The 21,863-nt window shown below is 39.9% G+C and overlaps 1 protein-coding gene across 3 annotated transcripts; it reads right to left on the bottom strand.

The window, feature by feature from the left end:
* Nucleotides 1–367: 367 nt before the first annotated feature.
* Nucleotides 368–21,701, bottom strand: QTRT2 (queuine tRNA-ribosyltransferase accessory subunit 2). Of its 3 annotated transcripts, XM_037136893.2 has the most exons (10): nucleotides 21,612–21,701; nucleotides 18,145–18,204; nucleotides 17,588–17,811; nucleotides 16,776–16,831; nucleotides 15,049–15,125; nucleotides 13,120–13,332; nucleotides 8,243–8,442; nucleotides 6,031–6,182; nucleotides 3,861–3,978; nucleotides 368–2,243 (listed from the first exon to the last, which is right to left on the bottom strand). In XM_037136893.2, the coding sequence occupies exons 2-10, from the start codon at nucleotides 18,199–18,201 to the stop codon at nucleotides 2,012–2,014; spliced, it is 1,329 nt and encodes a 442-aa protein (XP_036992788.1). In that variant the 5' UTR covers nucleotides 18,202–18,204; nucleotides 21,612–21,701; the 3' UTR covers nucleotides 368–2,011. The 3 variants fall into 3 exon arrangements, with proteins under 3 accessions (XP_036992788.1, XP_053519112.1, XP_053519113.1); XM_053663137.1 differs by lacking the exon at nucleotides 18,145–18,204; XM_053663138.1 differs by lacking the exon at nucleotides 18,145–18,204 and having other exon boundaries at nucleotides 17,588–17,808.
* Between the last annotated feature and the right edge of the window lie 162 nt (nucleotides 21,702–21,863).

The raw sequence follows: 21,863 nt of genomic DNA, 5'->3' as shown, positions 1-21,863 counted from the left end.
GAAATTCCTGGTAGGCCCTCAGGCAGGGTGCTCAACCTTCCTGAAACGCAGTAACAGGAATAGTAATATCAACACCTCACAGCCCTGCTCTAAGGGTCAATGAGATATATATGGAAAGCATTCATTTACTGAGGCGCCTGGCACATTAAAAATGCTCCAAAGATTGTGGTTATTATTATTTTCAATTATGTGCTAAGCGTGGCCTGAAGGTCCCTAATTATATAATTTAAAGTGACGGGTGCATCTCTGAGTCTCCCTGAATTCTGCATTTAGTGTGAGTGCACTTAAAACAATGATTGTAGATGGAGTAAATGTACTAGAATATTTTCCCAAAGACAAACATTTCTGGTACCATGGAAATTTAAAATATTCTGTTTAATAGATTCACTACTATTTACAGGAAACAATATAGTACATACGTTTAAGTTGAAATGTTTATTGGTTATAGATTTACATTAAAGAAACATCTGATTCTCTCTTTCATAAGTGCCTTTGCCATTCATGGAGGAGAGATATGAGAAGAAGGTCCATGAATTCCAAAAGTTATGAACTCCAAAGCAGAGCTCATGGACACACCCATACCACTATTAAAAGACAAACCTGTAGATGGTCATTAAACACATAAAAATATAGAAACCACATAATAACTTTTAAAAAATATTCACTAATGCCCACTAAGATGAACAAACAGCAAATACTGCACAATAATGTAAAACAAACAGAATTCCACACACTTACACACACAACAAAAGCATCTTTTAGGTTCTGTTGTTATCTTTACAAAAACTGCATATACACATCTGTGTGTATTATAGAAAATTTCATAAATATAAAAAAGCACACAATAAAGTAGAAGTCACCTGCCAGGCCATCAGCACAAATGTCGCTCCTTTGACAAGGGCAGGAAAAAGCTCACTGAATCAGAGATGATCCGGGAGGGTCTCGCCTCAGGACCTGCTAATGCCAGTTCACCGAGCACATCAAAACCCACAGGCCACACCTCTTTTTAGGCTCTCAAATAGCTCCACCATTGCCTGATGCCTGGCACCGCTGCATTTTCCATCAGGCCAATAGTGATCAATACACAAGAATGACAAGTTAGGCTATGACTCTAACCTAAACATTTTTGTTCCCCAAATATTAGACCTAGATGGAATCTTAGAAATTCATTCAGTCCTATCCACTGTGTCTGTCCCCATTTGTCCAGGAGGAAAGAGGCATGAAAGGTGAGTACCCTATACTCCAGCTGCCAGTCCAAAGCTCTGTCCAGGTGAACCCATGGGGAAGGAATCTCCCCATGATGGGGCCACAGTTATGGTCAGGCTACTGATGAACCTGAGGGTAGATATGGTGGATTTGCACAACCAGATGCAGCTAGTCTAGGGAGACAAGTCTCAAACAGACCATGTAGCCAAATGAGGGAGTGTGTGCTGGAGCAACCAGTCATAGGAGCAATGTGTGAGCCCCACGTTCCAGGGAGGAGAGCCTGGTCAAGTCACAAGAGCCCTTTTGGACAGACTGTACTGCTGGGGCAGCTGGGAAGACAGACAGTCCAGATGAGGACCCCAAGAATATAAAAATTAAAGAAAACACTTGAATCAACCCGATTCCTTCTCCAGTGAGTAGGCAAGTGTCCATAGGGTCACACTAGTCACGACCAATCATCTCCCTTTAAGTTGCAATCAACTTGGCGAACCCTCAGAATCTCATCACCGCCACTCAAGGCTGTCTCTTCACAACTGAAGCTTTTATGTTTGACTAAAAAAATGTCTACTGACTTTTAGCACTGAAATGTTAAGGGTCATGGTTCAATTCTTTCTGATCAATCCAGGTCACTTAAGTCTTTAAAAAAAAATCTCTTTGGCCTCACATGGACAGAGTCTGGTATGGATGAGCAGACCTTATTCTTCAATATAAATGATGAAAGCTAAGATCATTTCTTGTTCTCTCTTTCCCACCTTACCAGGGTGGTACTGGGTCAATGTGAAGTCAGACTTCTGTACGCCAGGTCTCAAGATGCTTGCCTGCGGATGAGCTCTTTCAACAGCGCCAGTCTGTCACTTTTTAGTGCTTCCCGGATAGAGTGGAAAAATCCAAAGTAGTGCTCAAAGTTGTGTATCATAAGCAGGACCCCGGCTAACAGTTCACTGGTCACCAGCAGATGGTGGATGTACGCACGAGTATGATTCTTACAGCAGTAACAAGAGCACCCTCTCACCAATGGGTCAAAGTCCTCCTGGTACCTGAGAAAGGAAGTTAGAATGACATCCCAGAAAGTGAGGAATACCAGAACTCCACAACCTAGGCTCTCTGTTCTGCTGGCGCATAAGCAATGCAGTTAATAACATCACTGGCAGTGTACGGTTGGGCACCTGCTTAACATGGCAATGTGGTCCCAGTTCACAGAGCACAATGAGCCAGGAGACTCCGGAGTCTTCCTCTGCCAGACATCGCCTCCTAGCCTGAGGTTACAAAGGAGCAGCAAGAGAGTCCTGTGGTCGCTCCGTCAGGCTGAGCACTATCGGTTGCACCGTAAAGGTACACAATGTTAGGAAATGCTGTCTGACAAACACACATTTCTCCTATTTTCACCAGAACCAGGCCAAATGACACGGTCTGACCATTTACCTGCATAGCTTTTTGCACTTTCCAAAGTACTTTTACATACACTGTGTCATTTGATCTTTTCAACAACCACCGGAGACAGGCATTTTTGTTGTCGTTTAACCTAGGAAGACCACTCAGGGGTTAAGCAGGCTCTGAGGCTACAATGCCTAGTTTGGATTCCTGGCTCAGAATTCACCTGGGCAAGTCACTCACCTCCCTCTGTCTTTGTTTTCTCGCCTCTAATGCCTACCTTACAGAGCTCCCAAGGATCCAATGAGTTAATACAGTAAAGGCTTGGACACTACTGAACATATGTTAAGCACCGTACATGTGTTACCTTTTATCAGCTATCAAAAAAAAGTCAAGTGACTCGGCCAATGTCACTGACGCATGAGCAGTGCTAGGCTCCAAACTCCAGGTCTCCGTAACTTTGAGTCTACTGCTGATAATAAGATAACTACAAAAACTACAACTCCAGCTAAATTTATAACATATAGAAAATTTTAGTAGTAACCATTTATATTACTCTAACAATTTAGAAATAGAAATGAGTCTCTTTGGCTATTTTTCAAGAAGTTAAACATCATTATTTCAGACCAACGATCAAGAAGTCCCTATAGGATAGGTAAGAACTAAGACTTACATATTCTTTCATAAATTTTCAAGTCTCTACTATTGCTAGACAGACATTAGTAAGTCTGAATCCCCAGAATGTCCCTTCACGTGAGACCAAAATCAGCCAAGTTCTAAAGTGGGTGTACCAAAGTCACAGATAAATCACTCACTGGGTCACTGATTACTACTGCTTTCAACCAAATATGAGCAAAGTTACAAGATATCCTAAGTCATTCTTTACAGAGGAAAATATTTAAGGTCCCTAATCTATATATAACCAAGATAACTTAAGTTCCTTAAAATTAAGAAAACTTTGTTGCATTTTATCTTGAAATCCTTATTTTGCTCTGTCTTATTAAAAGTAACTGGAAGGAGTAAAAAACCCCAAACATGAATTTGGTCTAATCTTTACGACAGCTCTCCTAAAACAAGTTACCTAGCCTCAGTTCTATGAAAAGACAAAGTATATGAATTCATCTGAAGATTAAAAGGCTTTCTGGAAGTGAATTTGAGGAGGCCTAATACCCAATTGTAAGTATGTTATGAAGTCACAAACTGCAAAGGGAATAGTTACATAAACTACTAGACTGAAATGTAAGTCAGAAATCAAAATCTAAACTTAAAAAAAAATTCCTTACTTTTTTTCCTTCAGATTAATTTCAAATGATGTCATTTCTTGGTCACAACTGGTAGTTTTAATTTTCTTTGTTTGATCCACACACTTTATTTCTTCCTGTGTCCCATTTTGCTGTAATACTGAAGGACAAACCAACACAAAGTCTTGAATGGAGATCAGATAAAAAGTGGCCATTGGGAGAAGTTTTGGTTAGCATTTCATGCCCATTTACTCTCTAGTGCCACTCCTGAGAATTTAAGGAAATGACACAAGAAAATGAGCATGATCACTTATCTATTATCTATACATCTATCATACCAAAATTTGGAGGTTCAACAATGTCTAAATTATGGTCACAAGTATATAACATGTATTCTTACTGTCAAGAAGTGATTTTTCAAAACTGGTTAGTGTGTATGTATGTGTGAATAAAAGTGTATATGTTGAAGAGTTATGTCTCTGCATAATGTACATGCAAATTAACTGGGCTTTAGAACTGCATATTTCCCAAAGGGATTAAAACTAGAATATGGTTTAAATTATGTACTCTGTAGGGTGACCCTGGTCCCCCAGGGGACTCAGATAATCCAGAACTGAATGGGGACTTGAATTGTTTCTTTGAACTCTTTAAGAAAGAACATTCCTGGGATTAAAAGAGCAACACCAATTCTTATGCAAAGAGCGAGTTGCCTTAAGGGGGGTGGCAAGTAGAAAGGTATTTCTGGGAACAAGTAATAACTATCTCAGGGTTCACGAAGGAGATGGGCAAATGGTTTCAGGGAGGTAATTTTGTCCAAGTCAAAGGAAAAAAGAGAAGTGTGGCCTGAGTACTGAGCACAGGGCTATAATTTTGCTGCCATGAGTCTGCCTGGTGATATGGGAGCCCATAAAGCCCTGGCACTGGGGGGAACTGCTGCCTACATTAGGCAGCTTATTCCTTTCTGATTTTTACATTGTATTTGGCAAAGGACTATAATTTACTATACAAACATACACAAATGTGATTAATAGTAACACTTTAATAAAAATGTTCAAGCTATTTCAAAACCTCAATCATAAAGAAACAGCTTTCTCTGGCCAAAAAGGAACTTGTTTGTTTCAGAGAACTCAATATCACGTTCTTTATCAGAGTTTGCATATTCGCAGTGCGCAATGACTAATAGTTACATATACCCTGGTGGAAGTAATCGAGTTTATAAGTAAAGTCATAAACGTTTATAAATGTTTATTTATGGTACATACATTATATTCTGGCCTGTCTAAAGGACAGTAAAATTGACTTCCTATTTGACCAACTGATTTGTTTTGTTTCCAGAAGTAATTCCATTTAGATCAATGCTTAAGCTGCTTTATAAATGTGTAACATCTTCTGAATGAAGTGTTGATAACTTGTGGGGAACAAAATGGACCTTTAAAGGAAGTCTCTAGCCCTAGTCAAATTTGAGGTCCACATGACACAGGAAGAGTTCGAAGGACAGCAGGAAGGGAGAGGCCCTCACCCCGCCCAAGGCTGGAGGGGACACTGGGTGTGCAACACTCTCCAGAAAAATGCGGTAGGTGCTTCGAGGGCCCCAGCCCAAAGTCTGTATCCCAATTCCTTTACTACCGCCAATTAAACGCCAGAATCTGAAACTGATCTCTCTTGACCTCTGAATAACTGGGCAATAAAAGGAAAATGGCAGTGCTTCAAAGCAATATTAGCAGAGGAAAATGGCTTTCACATCTCAGTGTGCAAAGACAAAAAAGCCCATGTATCACTAGGATGGGGGGGATGAGACTCCCTGTATTTTAATAGCACGAGGTTTGCAAAAAGCAGACAAGAACTCTTTTGTGAAAAAACAAATTAACTTTTACCAAGCAGTTCAAAGGTTTTATTTTCTCAGATTTTCATCACTATTCACTCTGAATGGTCTTTTTCAGGTTGTTAATAGAAGAGGTTCTGTGGGTTTTTTTTTTTGCTTCTGTTCATTACAAAATTACTTCCTAATATCGATGAGCTATGTGTACAGTATTAAGTACCCGGGTTTTGTGGACCAACATGCTAAAGTGTACAGATAAGAAACAAAGATGGAATTTTATAAAAGGCTGGCTTCAGAATATGCACATATTTCTAACTTGAATCACAAGCCAAAAATTGATAGGAAATAGAAGAAACTTAAGAATAGCATTGAGATTAACTTCAAAAGACCTACATGTCTCCTCAGGATTGGGCTGGTAATCAAAGCTGAAAGTCAGGGCACATCCCCGCTCTGTCACTTGATAAGGGAAAAAACTCTCAAATAAGTCCACTCCTCTTTCAATGCACTCGAGCACCTCATCTGGCCGGCTAACACCAGAGATGAGCCTGTGAAAATAAGAGCAGTGACATGAGAGCAACGCCACGAATCAGAGAGTCTTTCCAAAGGGCATTAAAATAATCATGAAAACCATCAGTCATGGTTAGCATGGCAGGCAGCAAAGAATAAGATGTGGTGGGAAGAACCTTTGCTTTGGAGGCAGAGACCAGGGCTAGATTCCCAGTTCTGCTATTAATTTACTTGCTGTGTTCTTTGGGAAAACTTCTTACCCTCTCTGAGCTTTAGTTTTCTCATTTTAAAAATAAGAGCATTAATACAAACTTCAGAAATAATGAGATATTTGAAGAAGCACATGGTGTATTTTCTGGTCCCAAAGAGAAACTCAATAAAGGTTAGTTTTCTCTCTGTTCTCACCCCTTCTGAACAACCTTCCTGGTCTTAGACTGAACTTACTAGTCTACCTATCCACCACACAGATTTTTCAAGAGTGCAGAGGTGTGTGCTTTATTTCCCCTTCAAATACTTCTATGTTTTAACTGTAATTTGCCTCTAATTTTTTAATAATTCGTTCCAGAAAGACATTTTTATCTACTGTGTTCTTCATATATTCACTTACAAAGGAACTCTTGCTCTTAGAATTTCAATTCTGCCCACAGAATCTAGAAATCTAGTTGGCTTTATTTATGCTTCCTTACATTTTCTCCATTAATAAACTGTCTGCATGGTGGAATGAGGTGGTAATTTTAGAGGTATTGGGCAAGGCATTCTGAGAATATGAATAACACTCAGCCAGGTTTTGCCACTAAAACAAAATGGGAAGATGCACTAGATCAGGGCTGATTGGCTACTATTTTTCATGCTTGTTTTTCTACCCATAGTTCCTTTTATGAACTGGCAGAGAAAAGCTTACAGACTCTCTGACTTCTATAAGAAGTTAAAAAAAGGCTTATGTAATATTAAACAAATAGAACCCTTAAATATATGCTGGTTTTTCTGACTACAGTTCAGAAAAAGTAACATATATTTTCCTTCAAGCAACATAACATTTTAGAACTCCTCTCTGACTGAAGCTGGCATTTCTACCCACTTACAGAAGGAAAGCAATTTCAGCTTTCAAATCCAGCAACAGACATCTGTGAGCAGAAACTCAAAGTCCAGAAAATGACTAGAAACACTAGCACCAAAATGTTATCTGTACCAGAATGAAAGAGGAGGAGAAGCAGTGAACACAGAGAATAGGTTAAAGTTGAGGCAAATGCTGCCGTGATGAAAATACCTCATTCTGGCTATGTTTACACAAGTGTAGACCGTCATCAAGCTCTACATGAGATTCATACGCTTCACTGCAATCATAACTGGGTTTTTTAAAGTGGTAAAGTTACATACATTAGATACTGTCCAACAGCCCAAGCAGCACCGTGATCAAACCTCTTACTATATCTGCAGGAAAAGGCCATGAATATTTACACCAAGTGGGGTAAGACTAGTCTTTAAAAAAAATAAAGGGTTGTCTAGTAAGACATCAGCAGCACTCAGAAACCTTAAGCTCTGAATCTTGTAGATCATCTCTTCTCACCAGCACATAGGAAAACCTGTGATTTATGGAAAAAAAAACAGCTAGTGTTGCTGATCCTTTCAATTTCAAAACATGGTACCACTGCCTCAAATCTAAGAACTTCTTAAAGACCCTTATTAGCAGCGCCATCTTCATTCCGCTGGGCATCCCAGATCTGTCCTCAACTTGCTTTGAGGAAGGACAGAGTTCCACGAGACGTCATACACGTCCCGAGAAACCATGTTATTGTGTGAGTAAAGAACAGGATTTGTATTTGGCACAAGAATGAGGGGAAAGAGTATGACACTTGCCCTCACTTAGAAAGAACATCAAATAAACGAATTCATATGGCAACTGTCCTCTGGTCTACATTCTGAAATCGAGCACAGGACAGCCTTGATGGAGACTCCCCCTATGGTGGGCCATGGCAGACTCAGCTCAGAAAGAACATAATCAACACATCAAAAGACATGCCCATGTATAGAGTGCCCATCCCTCAGCACTCCTGCAGCAGCCCCTGAGGCTTGGCCAGCATCCTAACTCAACACTAGCCTCGGTTTGTCTTCTGGCAGCTCTGCGGTAACTGATGACAGCAAGTTCAGTCTAGTCTCCAGAGTTGCTGGATCCCCTTGAAAGCCATCCAGAAGGAAGCCGCCTACGGGCCGCTTGGCTGTCTCTCTTGCTGACCTCAGCCTCTCCTCCATCACATCTCCACCTTCAATCACACCAATGATCGTACTTTTTTGAAGGACCTAAGGTAAAAAAGAAATGAATGTTTTTAAACGTTTCCAGTACCTTGGGTGTCCAACCCATGGCCGGCAGGCCGATGCGGCCCTATGAATGTGGTCCAACACAAAATTGTAAATTTACTTAACACCATTTTTTGGCTCATCAGTTTTCATGAGTGTTTGTGTATTTAATTTGTGGCCCAAGACAACTCTTCTTCGTCCACTGTAGCCCAGAAAGCCTAAAGGCTGGACGGCTCTAGAAAGAAATTAACCTTACACATGGCCCTGGACAAGCAGCTCAGTTATTTAGAGAGTCATCCTGATGCGCCAAGGTTGAGGGTTTGATCCCTGGTCAAGGCACATACAAGAATCAACCAACGAATGCATAAATAAGTGGAACAAATTGATGTTTTTGTCCCTTTCTCTACCCCCAACTCATATATACACATATACATTCCTTTCTCTCTCTGAAAAATATATATAAATAAATTTTACTTTTTAAAGGATTTTATTTGCAGAGAGAGAGTAAGGGAAGGAGAAAAGGAGAGAAAGAAACATCAATCAGCTGTTTCTCACGTGCCCCCAACCAGGACCTGGCCCACAACCCAGGCATGTGTCCCGACCGGGAATCAAACCAGTGTCCTTTCAGTTCACAGGCAGGTGCTCAACCTACTCAGCCACACTAGCCAGGGCAATAAGCAAATTTTTAAAAATGCACCTTACACAGAAGCCCAGGGAACAGACAAGATCTCAGGGCAGCTGCTGTAGTCAAAGCATGCAAGGAAATGGTGCTCCCTCCGCCCTGAGAACGCTCGGGACTCTGAAGAACACAGTTTGAAAGCCACCCAAACAGGTTGAGAAGAGACTGAGGAGAAACTGAGGCCACCTACACATGCAGCTTTAGCTTCGATTCAATTAAATGCATGCTGAGCAGGTACAAGAGAAAAATACAAAGGAAAAGTTTCAGTTTGTTTACATGACCATCCATGCCTGCTTGAGGTCACTGCCAAGTCTCTTAGAGACAACTTGAGAAACTTCAAAACTATTTGGTTAGAAAAATTGACTATTTAGGAAAAAAAACAAAAACAAAATACTGCCACATACCATCCTCAGAAGTAAATTTAAACATAAAAATGTAGTTATTCAAGCATTAAAAGAACATACTGAATATTTTTATAATCTTGGCATAAGGAAGGCCTTCCTAAGCAACCTAAAGCTTACAGGAAAAGGCCAACATATTTGAATACAAAAACATTAAAACTTCCCTAGTGGAATATACTATCAAGAAGGGCAAAGGAGGACTTATTCTTTGGAGGAATAGGTAAATATCTAGGCAGAGAAAAAGCTCCAAAAATCTTCTAAGGAAATGACAACTCTAAAGAAATCTAGGCAGATGTGTGACTATGAACTTCAGAAAAATAAATGTAAATTCCCTGTATACATATGGAGAGCTCACTAAACTTCGCCAGCAAGGAAACGCGTACTGGAAACAGTCCGATACCATTCGTGCCCATCACACTGACACGAAAACAGGAAGATAACACAGTGGAAGTGAAAGTGATAAATGTACTCATATACCCCAATAACCAGAGATTAAAAATCACTTCAGCCTCATGGGAGTGCCCATCCACAACACTTGTCACAGCGCCAGCATTTTTATCTCAATATCCTAAAATTCAAACTTCTCTTACAAATATATTCGCAGGGAGTTTCAAGAGACTGTTGAACAAAAACAAGCCAATTTCTGAACATATGATCACATTCATATTGTTAAAAACATATAGATATGCATTTATACATAATAATTATGTATATGTGACTATAAAAATAAGCTTTGCAAGAAAATACACAAAACAACAGTGGCTCTCTGGTAGGACACAGGGACGAGGAGGGAGCCTGGCAGGCTCTGAAGAGTGAATTTTGCTTCTTGGCTTGAGCAGGAGGGGCACAGTCAGACTGCCTCTCCAGAAAGAATGCTTTGGACCCTGTGCGGAGAATGAATTAAGGGGGTGTACAGCTAAAGGATGGGGTAGGAGACAACGGAAATAATCCAGGTAAAAGGCAAAGAGGACCTGGACTAAGGCAGCACCAGTGGGGAAAAAAGGAGGGGTGGGATTTGAAACCTTATCAAGAGGTACAATCTGCACAATTGAAAAGCTGTCCAAGAGGAGGACGAAGGCAGTCTAGGAGGTCTCCTGGCTCCTCTTTTGGAAGTCCAGGGAGATGGTGAGAAGAGCAGGTGGGGAATCCTAAAGAAATAGTAAGAGTGCTGTTCCTGCTGCTCCCAGGCACAGCCCCAAGCACCCTGGGATGAAACCCATTTGCCGTTCCCGGCCTAGGGAATCCGGGAAGAAGAAAAGAAAGCCAACAACAGAACCTTGGGAAGCGTCAATATTTAAGGACATTTAGAATAAGGGGATCCGGTGAGTGAGAGGGGAGGAACCACAGGAAAAGGAAAAGACGTGTATAGACAGACAAAGCAGACAGTTACAGTCTCGCCCCTTCATGTGACTGGCACAGCCTTTTCTGGAAAACTCCTTTTCATGGGTGTAAAAAGTACGATCATACATAGTTTACTGTCCAAAACTGAATACACTAAACAGTAAAAGGGGCACTATTAATAATCATATCAAGACAATAGCATAAGCGTTAGGAGTACAGAGAGGAACCCCAGCATTTTACCAACACACAGACATAGTGTGAAATGGTGAGGCTGACTGTAACTGTAACATAGAAGAGGGACTTGAGGCTCATGTGGCATTTCTAACAATCACGTCCTGTCAGACGCTGTCCTCCCTTCTACTTATCAGATGTTACTTATCCTACAAGGATAATCACTGGCTTCGAACAATGGCCAGTGAGCAACACTGAAAATTCAGACCCACAGCACTGTCCCCAAGCTGAACTCCTACTGCAGATTCTGAGAGGTCTATTCAGAATGATGACTAAGTTTCCTCTATTTCATGCGTATTAACTTCATTAGTCAAATTATATTTTTATTGGTAAGCTCATGTAACAATATTCCCCACAATGAATGTGCTTGCCATAGTGGAAACTGGCCACGGCTCAGGGCGACTCCACGAGTCATCAGGGACACCAATTCTCCCCTCTGATCACTGCCTTCTGTTCTCCTACTGCCTCTGCTTTCTCCTGGTGAATGCATCCTTTTCCAGCTTCATTAATCCTACTATCAGGAGCCCTTATTTATTGCTACAACTTCTTCCCCACCCCATCAGAACCACTCACCATCAGCAATCATTTACTGAGAGGGCTTACTATATGTCAGGAATTTTGCTACATGATGAGGACACAAAAATGACAAACAGAAATTGAGCTTAAGGAGGTCAAGTTTAATAACAACAAACATATAAATCACTGCAGTAGAAAATGATTAGGGCTATAACATAGCTACATACAAATGAAAGGGGTGGCAAAGATGAAAAGTGCTTCCTGGAATGGTCAAGTCAATTTCCTAGAATGAACAATGGAATTAAATGAGCCAATCAGGAAGCAAGAGGGGAAATATGGCTGAGGATCAAAAAAAAAGAGAAGAAAAGAAACAATCCAGAAAGAAATCTGCGTACAGGCACAGCAGCATGAAATAGGGTAACACCTCGGGGAACTGCAGGTAACTCAGAAGGGGCAGAGTGCCAGCCACAGGAGAAAGTAGGTCACACTGGGCCGGAGGAAGAGGCGGAGGCTGGGTTTCTGCTGGCCGTCCATGCCCTCTAAGAGTGTATGTGGAGAACCACTAAATTCTTTTAAGAAAACAGGAGACAAGTTCATATTTGTGCTTTACGGAGAGCAGGGCTGAAGCTAGATTGGGTGGGAGGAGAACAAGGCAGAAAGACAACTAAAAGGTATCTGTCCACTTAAGAGATGCTGAGGATATAATGCCTTAAGGTGATGATAAGGGTGATAAGGGGGACAATTCTAGATATACTTAGGGAGATGGAATCAAAAAGGAGTGAATATTAGAGATTAATCAGATATTGAAAAGTCTTGAAAGACTCACAATTCTTGGCCGAGGAACTTGGTGGCCAACAAAAACTGAGACAGTATGGAGGGAGAGCAAAAGGAAGAAGAGGACTGAAGAGATAAGATTCAGAGTTTAAGGTGCATGTGAGGGATATTTTAGTGACAGAATCTAAGGAAAGCCCTGTACTTACGTAATTCTGAAGCTAAGCAGAGTGATCTCGATTGTCCCTACAATTTTAGAAGCATTCAGCAATAAAAAGTAAGGGGCAGCCCTGGCTGGTGTAGCTCAGTGGATTGAGCACAGGCCTGCGAACCAGACAATCACGGTTCGATTCCCAGTCAGGGCACATGCCAGGGTTGCAGGCAGGTTCCCTGCAGGCCAGTTCCCAGCAGGGGACGCACGAAAGGCAACCATACATTGATGTTTCTCTCCCTCTCTCCTTCCCTTCCCCTCTAAAGATAAATAAATAAAATCTTTAAAAAAAAAAAAAAAAAAAGTAAGGGGCAACTGCCTAGTAAGAACATATAAAGTGGGATGTAAAGAGAGCCTCAGACAGAATCCTGGAGAGCAATAATACTTAATGGTTCAAAAAAAAAGACAGGAGAGCATAATAGAGACCAAGAAGTGAGGAGTCAAGAAGTAGGAGGAACAGTAAAAGCAGTATCATGGAATGTCAATTAGCGTGAGTTTCAAAGAAAAAGTAGTGAGCTGTACAGCTTTACCTCTGACTCCTCCTGTAGCCGCAGACAATGATCCAGGAATAGAAGTGATCGGTCAACAGACTTTCTGGCTCTTTTTATGGAAGTTGCTTCTGCACAAGATGCTTCTCCATCTGAGAGGCACTGGAACCAGTCTGGCTGGAGGGCCTGCTGAATTGCCATGAACCTGGAAGCAGTCATTTCCACTCGTCCTCCAAAACCCCACACAGACACAGACTGCCAGGGAACAAGATGATGGGGAGTCAGCAAGAGTAAAATGCAAATAAAAAAATAATAAAATGCTAAAGCAATTCTGAATTTAATTCTTTACAACTAGAGATGGTAGCAATTCAATATCCTAGACATGGTGATTAAAACGTTTCCTATACTATATTCCAAATTCTCTAAGAATCTTATAGCTCACAGAAAATCTTTCAATAGCCATACAAGTTTCAGAGCTCGTCCCCAAGAATTCATTATACTTCTCTAGAAGCCTAGTCTTCCAGTCTCCTCTCCCCCACAGCCCGCTCTGCCCATGTTGTTCTTGAATATACTGCAGACTTTGATTTTTGTCTTTGATCACACTGTTCCTTTTGACTGAAATACCCTCCCCCTACCTCTTTGCCTGGCAAAATACTATGCACCCTCAAGACATGAGTTCAAATATTGCCTAGTCTAACGTGTTCCCCAAACTTTCCCTGGTGTAATCAATTGCTCACCCTTTTAAGTTCTTTCAGAAATTTGTGCTTATTTCCTTTGTACAAATGATAGCTGTTGGCACACCACTGTATATTTGCCTGACTAGAGTATCCCAATTCATGTTTGTACCTCAAAAGCAGTCTAGGGCCTTACACATTATTAATAAGTATTTACCGAGTTGACTTAGATGTAGAATTTATGTGCTAAAACATAAATCCCATAGCCCACGAGAATCTCTGCATGGTCCTTTGGTTCTCTTTCTCCTACAGCACCTCTCAGAAGAGACTGACAAGGACGTAGATGGGAAGGCAACATACAGTCTTTATTCTGGCGTAAGAACACAATTTAAAGGAGTCCTCTCTCCCTTATAAATGGAGTAGGAGAACTGATGTCAAAATATTTTCTTTTGTATACATATTACAAAACAAAAGTTTAAAGCAGAAGGGTAATTTAAAAGAATAATCTTAGGTAAGATTATGAGATACTGTTGACATTGGTGAAGTGGGGGCATGAAACAGAACTGCATCTGCAAAGTAGCAGTACATACAGGAGTGGGCAAAAGGAGGTTTACAGCTGCTCGTATGCAAACACGTATAATACAAGAATAAGTAATAATACAAGAATAAACTCTGTGTTTCACATACTCACAACTAGAAACCTCCTTTTACCCCCCGCCCTGTACTGAAGCCTTGTCAGAATGCTATCCCCAAGGACAATGAAATGGGGCCACGTCTCAGGTGAAAACTTGTAATGAAGTCCTTTTGATACTGTTCTTCGCTAGCTAAAAAACTCTGGCTGTGGATCCAGCTTTTTCAAATTCTGTTCTAAAAACAAGCAGTATTACACTGAGGTTCTACTATATATAGTTGTGCATGTGATAACACCCATCAGCAACTTTCCCTACTCTTCCTGAGGCTGTTAAAACTGCAAATAGAGCATGGCACCAAAAGACTATTGTTTTTTTACTATCACAGCAACTTCTTTTTTTGGAATGTACTTAACCCTTTTCCAACCCCAAATTTTTGCAACAATGAAAAAGCTGAAAATACGTCCCTTACCTTCACCCCATCCTCAGGCAGACCACCTTTAACTCCTATAAACCACCCCACCCCACCATGTTCATAGAAATGAAGAGAAGGAAAAAAGGGTCAGGACGGGGCCAACATCCCAGGAAGCAGGACCCCGGTATTTGAAGAGTACAATAAGCTGACTTCCTGGGACAAAGCTGCAGCCTTGGAAGAACTGAGAACGCACCTTGTTTGTCACATAACCAGCTGGGCAGGGGCTGACTGGATCGTGCAGGGAGCAGTACAAGAGAGATTCTGGCATGCCTGTATAAACACAGAAAAGAACCCCAGAAAGCACTTACATCAACAACCACACTGCGCTGTAACAGAGAGCAGCCTCATCATGTGTACTGCTAGACAAAGCAACACTAAGCACAGTGAATTGTTCACACCCGATGTTAGAACTATAGGAGGCCTATCAATGCGAATGAACAGATTACTTTGAAACTTACTAATCTAAAAGAACAATTAACTGTAAAGGTTCATTTCTAAAGACACAGAAAGTTGCTACAAGGGGAAGGTATATCTTAAAGTATGAGATACATGAAAGTGTTTAATGACATGATGACCTGACTCAATGTGCTTTGAAGAAGAATTGAGTATCGAGTATGTTCATTCTAGGTACTATGCAAGGAACTAGCTCCTGGAAAGATGAAATGAAATAATCAAAGGTACTCATTAAAAAAGCCACCCCCCTCAAAAAAAAGCCACCCCACATCAAGAATCCTTAGTGACAGAATTAAAGGGAAACTATAGGGTAGTTCATTTCAGTGACTCAAGATAACAGTTCCTAGGTTCTTTAGACAAGATAGTTATTTAAAAAAAAAAACCAAAAAATGTTTAACAAACCATATGTACATAAATTTCATGTTACCCTTCATTTTCATAAGAAAAAAATTAGAATTCCACTGGGAAAAAACCCAAATAAATAAATAAATAAAATTAAAAAAATAAATCTCTGCAGTTCCCCACCTTATTTTTCACAATTTCACTTACTACAATTATCTTTAGAAAGCTTATATTAACTATTTTCACTTAATTATATGCTTGCGTACTTTAAAGCTGGCTATTAAAATTGGTCTCACATCAAGAAAAATGATATTACATAAATTCTACTGAAATAGTCTTGTGACAACCAAGTCATCATGCATTCTTCTCCCAGAAGCAGACTGAACAACCAATGGAAACAGGGTTTTCACTTAAGTGAGTCATAGATATTGGAAAAAGCTTCAGGAGAAGGTGGTCTACAGAAGAATTTGTTCTCTAGCTGTCACTGCTAAGCTTTTCCTATAAATAAATGGCATGTACATCTGCATTTAAAGTCCTATTTCTGGAACAAAAGATAACATTAACACATCAAAATACAGCAGTATATAAATGCTTTGTCCTCTGCCTTATGTTGTAGGCTCCAATATGACAGTACTACTTTGGACCTTAGGGATGGCCCATGCAGGGTCCCACCTCTGGGTTTTTGCTCTGTGGCACATCCGCCCACACCTGCCTACTACCACCACCCCCTGACCTGGCTAACTACCACTCTTCCCTGCCCCAGTTAAGGTGCTCCTTCATCTTCTCTCTCAACAATTCTTTCTTCATTCTGACCTTCTTCCACGTGGACCCTACAGCAGGTTATGTTTCTCCCTCTGGCTCTCATGATACATGTATGTACCCCTGACCCCGCACTCTACTAGAATTACCTATTTATCTTTATCCCAACTGGGCTTGGGTTGATGAGGGCATCAACTGCTTCCTATTCATCTTTGAATCCCCTGTGCCTGGTTCTTAGATGCTCAATAAGTGCTGACTAAATCAATGAGTAAATCAATGTATGAAGGAAAGATAACAGAATAAACAGCACCTCCAAATTTCAAATTAATGTATCGCAAGGCACACACAAGTACTAAATTATTTTACCTATAAACTTTCCAATTCCTTCCTTATATTCTGTCAAGACTTCATGATGTTCAGCTCTGTTAAGTAAAACAGAAAAATACATAACATGGATCACGCTACAGATGCTCCATACAACTAAAGCCCTCTGCTCACCCAAACAAGCTACATGACAGTCAATGTAGTCCTGAACAACAAATACACCATTGCTCCAGAGTTCCAACTCGCCAGGCCCACTTCTTTAGCCAGAGTAAAGTTTTTCAATTTGCAAGTGGTAATGTGAGAAGAGAAACGGGCAAAGTTCAACTACTCCAGAATATCTGGATTTTCTTCTCCCCCCGACACTTCAAAAGCAGTTTATTATTCACACAATACTGAAGAGGCATTTCATCACACAGGCAGACTATGCAATTAAGGATAACATCCATATATGCACATTATACAGAATGATCTAACTCCATTAGTTAGGTTTCCATAAGCAGTACATGCAAGTACACGTGCAGACACCAGAGGAATCTTTGAGGCTGGCGCATGAAGGCAGCCTTTAGGCTCCAAGCTAAGCTCTGTCACCCCTGGGAGCAGCTGCAATGAGGGCAGGACGAAACCTTGGATTCATAGGAAAAATGAAGCAGCTTTAACATATAGGCCCAGCCAATGGCTTCCAGATTAGGGCTAGATGATATATTTGATATATTTCTTCTGATATCATTCTAAAAATCTACAAGTTTTACACATATAAGCAAAAAAAAGTCTTTTTTGCTTGCTTCACTGAACCTTGTTAAGGTAACTAAGCTGATGCAAAAGTTGAAACTTAGATGGCTGGGCCTAACACTTACAGTGATGACAGTGTCAGCTGAGCCATGGCAGGAACCCCGTGGATTTTATGCAGTGTGTGATGGGTCAGGTGTGGGGCAGAGCCAGTCTTGGTGTACAGAAGGCAGCCTGGGATGTCCATGGAGCAGTCCCGGGCTTTGCCTAGGTTTTTTATTTTTCCTAGGCGACAGCCATCAGCTACCTTGGTAAGACTCAGCTTCATCTTGAGGAATTCTTTCAGGTCCTGCTAAAAAAAGAGCATTAAATTCAGAAGTTTTATGACATCTAAAAGCTAATCATTTTGCAAAGATAGCAACCTGTGAAAAATTAAATGATAGCCTACTTATTACTATTTCCAGTCTAGGATTTACTGCTGATTAATATGACCCATTTTTGTTTCTCTAACATAAGAGAATCCTAGGCAACATAGCAATTTTGTCTAATATGTAGTTAAAAGAAGAAAATGGGCCCCCAAACTGCATTCTGGTATTTGTTAAAAATACATAAAAGAATATACATCAAAAGATAAAACATAGAGATTATATCTGAAAGGTGAAATTATTTTCCAATTTGTTCTTACCTGGTGTCCAAATAGAGGTGAGAAACTGTGTTGAGTATGCATTAAGCAGTTTAGCATTACCTTTATAAATGGTAAGGAAAAACACTTGATAAAAGAAAAATTAAGATATACTTTATAATTTCTATAGATACAGAGAAAAAATAGGAAAACATTTATTACTTTGTTGGATGCTGTTAATTAGTTATTACTTAGTGAAACAAATCCTAAACTCCACTCCTTAAAATACACTACAAAATTTGGTACCCAGGCATGGCAGAAAATGTACAAAATGTCATTGGAGATGCCGGCACTTTACAAATTCCGGTACATCTACAGTGGGTACCACACCCTCTTGCCAGTGCATTCTTGCCAGTGCAGGTAGGCCCAGTTTTATTAGTGGTAAGTTATTACAGCTATCTAGAGGCTCCAACCTTAGACCCTGCCCGTTTAAGCATTACGCTGTAACACACTCTGAAGGTCAACCATCGTTCAAGGCATTACCAAATAGGCATTATATATCATCCGTTAAAAAATATTCAGAAATGTTACTACTACTTTTTTGGGAGTTGTAAATCCTTATATTGGAATAAAATAGCCAATACAGTATTTAGAATTTGAGAAATAATAACTACCTTCTGCATGGTTCAATAAGAAATTTCATGCTAAAAATTAATTATAAATAAATAAATAAATAAACAAACAAACAAACAAATAAATAAATAAATATAAAATGTGTTTAAGGAAGCCTGGTCAATTTTCTATGAATCTACCTTCATTATTTCAAATCGTCACAAAGATAGACATAAAAATAAGTATCAGTGAAACCTATAGAATTGAAGATAAAGGGGGAAAAGTTATGCTTTAACAAAGAGTAACATAAAAGCAATTTTTAAAAAGCTGTTATTACACATTAAAACTGTTAAAAAATAAAGTGTATACCCAAAAAATTATACAAATATAAATTATTTTTTAAAGATTTTATTTATTTATTTTAAGGGAGAGGAAAGGAGGGAGAAAGAGAGGGGGAGAAACACTGATGTGAAAGAGAAATAACAATTGTCTGACTCTTTTGCATCCTGACCAGGAACCAAACCAGCAACAAGGCATTTGCCCTGACTAGGAATTGAACCAGTGACCTTTTGCTTTGTGGGACAACACCCAGTACAGCTACACTGGTCAGGGCAAATATAAATTATCTTTGTATAATTTGCATAAATTATAATAAGAATATACTCTAGAAAATATAAGAGTCATTAGTTTACACAACCATATTCTTTATTGATCTATCAGGTAATACACATAACCTTCTGATTTCAAGTGATAAAAATATATTTTAAACTAACAGAACTCTGAAGCCATTTGTAGCAAAGTTAAAAACTGCATTTTGCAATTCAATTCTGGGGAATTGAATAGGGAGGAGCAAAAAGATGAGAAATGCACTTTAAAGTTAATGAAGCAATGACTGTTATTGGGACTGAATACTAGAATCAACCAAATACAGAATAGGTTTTGAAATATAATAACTAATGGAAGATTCTATAGTCTAGAATTTTTCAGAAAAGGCTAGAGACAAGCATTTGCTGGTTCCTTTCCTTACTCCAAAAATTCTGTCTCATCTGAGTTATTTAAGTCTTGTAGAAAGTTTAAATCTATGCTCATATATTGTATTTTTTAAATTAAATTCATACACACTCTACAAGGTTTGTATATGCACAGAAAAAAAGTCAGGACTTCCTAACAATACAGTGCTTCAAGCTAACTCTGAGACAGGGAAACAACAGACTCTAAAATTCTAGAATACAGTAACTGAACATAAGACTTCTTGAAATAGAGTATTTTAGAATCCTCACATTATTTGGGAGAGGAAAGATAATGAGTAGTGTTAAACTTTGTGTGTTTAAAAATTTTTTTAAGTAACCATTAAAAGGCTGATGACAGAATGCCTAATCTCCAACCTTACTGCAGAGGGGCAGGAGAGGATAAAGAAGAATAGGTTAATACAATAAAGAGCAAGAAAGAGGAAAAGAGGCCAAAAACAGAAAATACAAAATAAGGTTGTAGAAGTCAGTCTGAATACGTTAGTAATCACAATAAAATTGAACAAATTAATTTCACCTATTTAAAGACAATGACAATAGCAGCAAATTGCACTTATTGGACATTAACTATGTATCAATACTGTTCTTTATGTGTTAACTCCATTAATATGCATCATCATATATACCTATAAGACAGATGCTATTACTATGTGCATTTTACAGATGAGAAAACTGAGACTAACAAAGTCACTGCATGGAAAGAGGCAGAGCCAGGACTTAAATCATACAAGTCTGGCTTTAGAGGCTGTATGTACTCTTATAGGCTGGTAGCCTGTTAGAAGTCCCAAATCTTGTCCACTAGCATGTGCAATATTTACTTACTAACTCTAACATTAAGATGTAATTTTATAGTCATATATAGTCATATAGTTGTTCTTCCTTTCCCTTATCTCCCTTATCAGTCTCCATCCATCTTCCCAGCCTCTACAAACTTTCTATTCTCATACGTTTAAACATATTTGTATATGGGAATGAGTGGGTGTTTTCTTTTTTTTAAAAAAGAAACATTGTAAGCAGTTCTCTGTAATTTGCTTTTCTCCCCAGGAGTACACACAAAAGATAACCGATGGCTGAAAGATAGCTGATGGTTACCTTTCCAGAAGAGATACAGAGCTAACTTACTCTTTTAAAATAACTACTTCACGACATTGCATGATTTGGCTGTAATACAATTTCATCAACCATCAGCTTTCAGATGGGTAATGAAGACACAGAACAGGTCCTAAGATTGGTGCAAAAAGTGAGGGCACAGCTTCTCTGATCTCATTTTCACCAATCTCACGTCTACGTTAGTTTACGTTTCCTGGCAGAGTTCTATACATACCACACTCCAGTGATTTAGATACTATCTCCCTCATTTTGCCAATGGGTCCGAGAGTAATTAAACAAGTTGTCTGAGGTTATATAACCACAAAGTAACTGGTTCCTAAACTCCCGCGCTAAATATCTACCTTACTTTATGTACCCCAGTGATCCAGAAAGGACTTGCCCACGGAAACATCTATGCTCGGTCAATGAGGATGGATTTGTCGTTACCCTATAAGCCATCTCCCAGCGCCCCAGTGCTTGTGAAGCGCTTAGCTCAGGGATTTGCGATCGTCCCAAGCCTCTCAAGTACCCTGGGCAATCCCAGGAAAAAAACCTCTGGCTAGCAACTTGACCCTTAACAACTTGATCCAGACGCCAGTCGAAAGGAGACCCCTTTCACTCAGAGCTGCGGTGACGCTCACACGATCTGAGAGAATCTGGATTTATGGTAGCCACCAGGAGACCCAGAAAAGAGACATAATGGGCGTACAGTTACAGCTAGTACAACACAATCACGTCTGGGAGCGACGCGACTCATTCAATCATAGTAGCTCCACACCATTAGGGAGAGGGGCCACTTACCTACAAACCTCTCAACTTTTTTAGCCTTCAGACCCCTCAAATTCCCTACAGTTGGCTCCCATGTGTCCAGCCGGAAGTACTCTGGCTTTCCTAAACCACCGCCTCCGAGGCAGAGCCAATCAGGAAGCATTGCGTCATCACCAAGCGCCAGTAAAAGGCAACCAAATCGCAAACCTAACCTTAGTGAAAGCAAGGAAGCCGGACCTTGGTCGTTGCCACGGGTAACTGAGCTAACACATTCCGCTTGCGCAA

This window comes from Artibeus jamaicensis, unplaced genomic scaffold (genome assembly GCF_021234435.1).
Source record: "Artibeus jamaicensis isolate MK-2021 breed Jamaican fruit bat unplaced genomic scaffold, CSHL_Jam_final contig_3126, whole genome shotgun sequence".
Lineage (NCBI taxonomy): Eukaryota > Metazoa > Chordata > Mammalia > Chiroptera > Phyllostomidae > Artibeus > Artibeus jamaicensis.
This window is presented reverse-complemented; position numbering and strand designations above follow the sequence as displayed.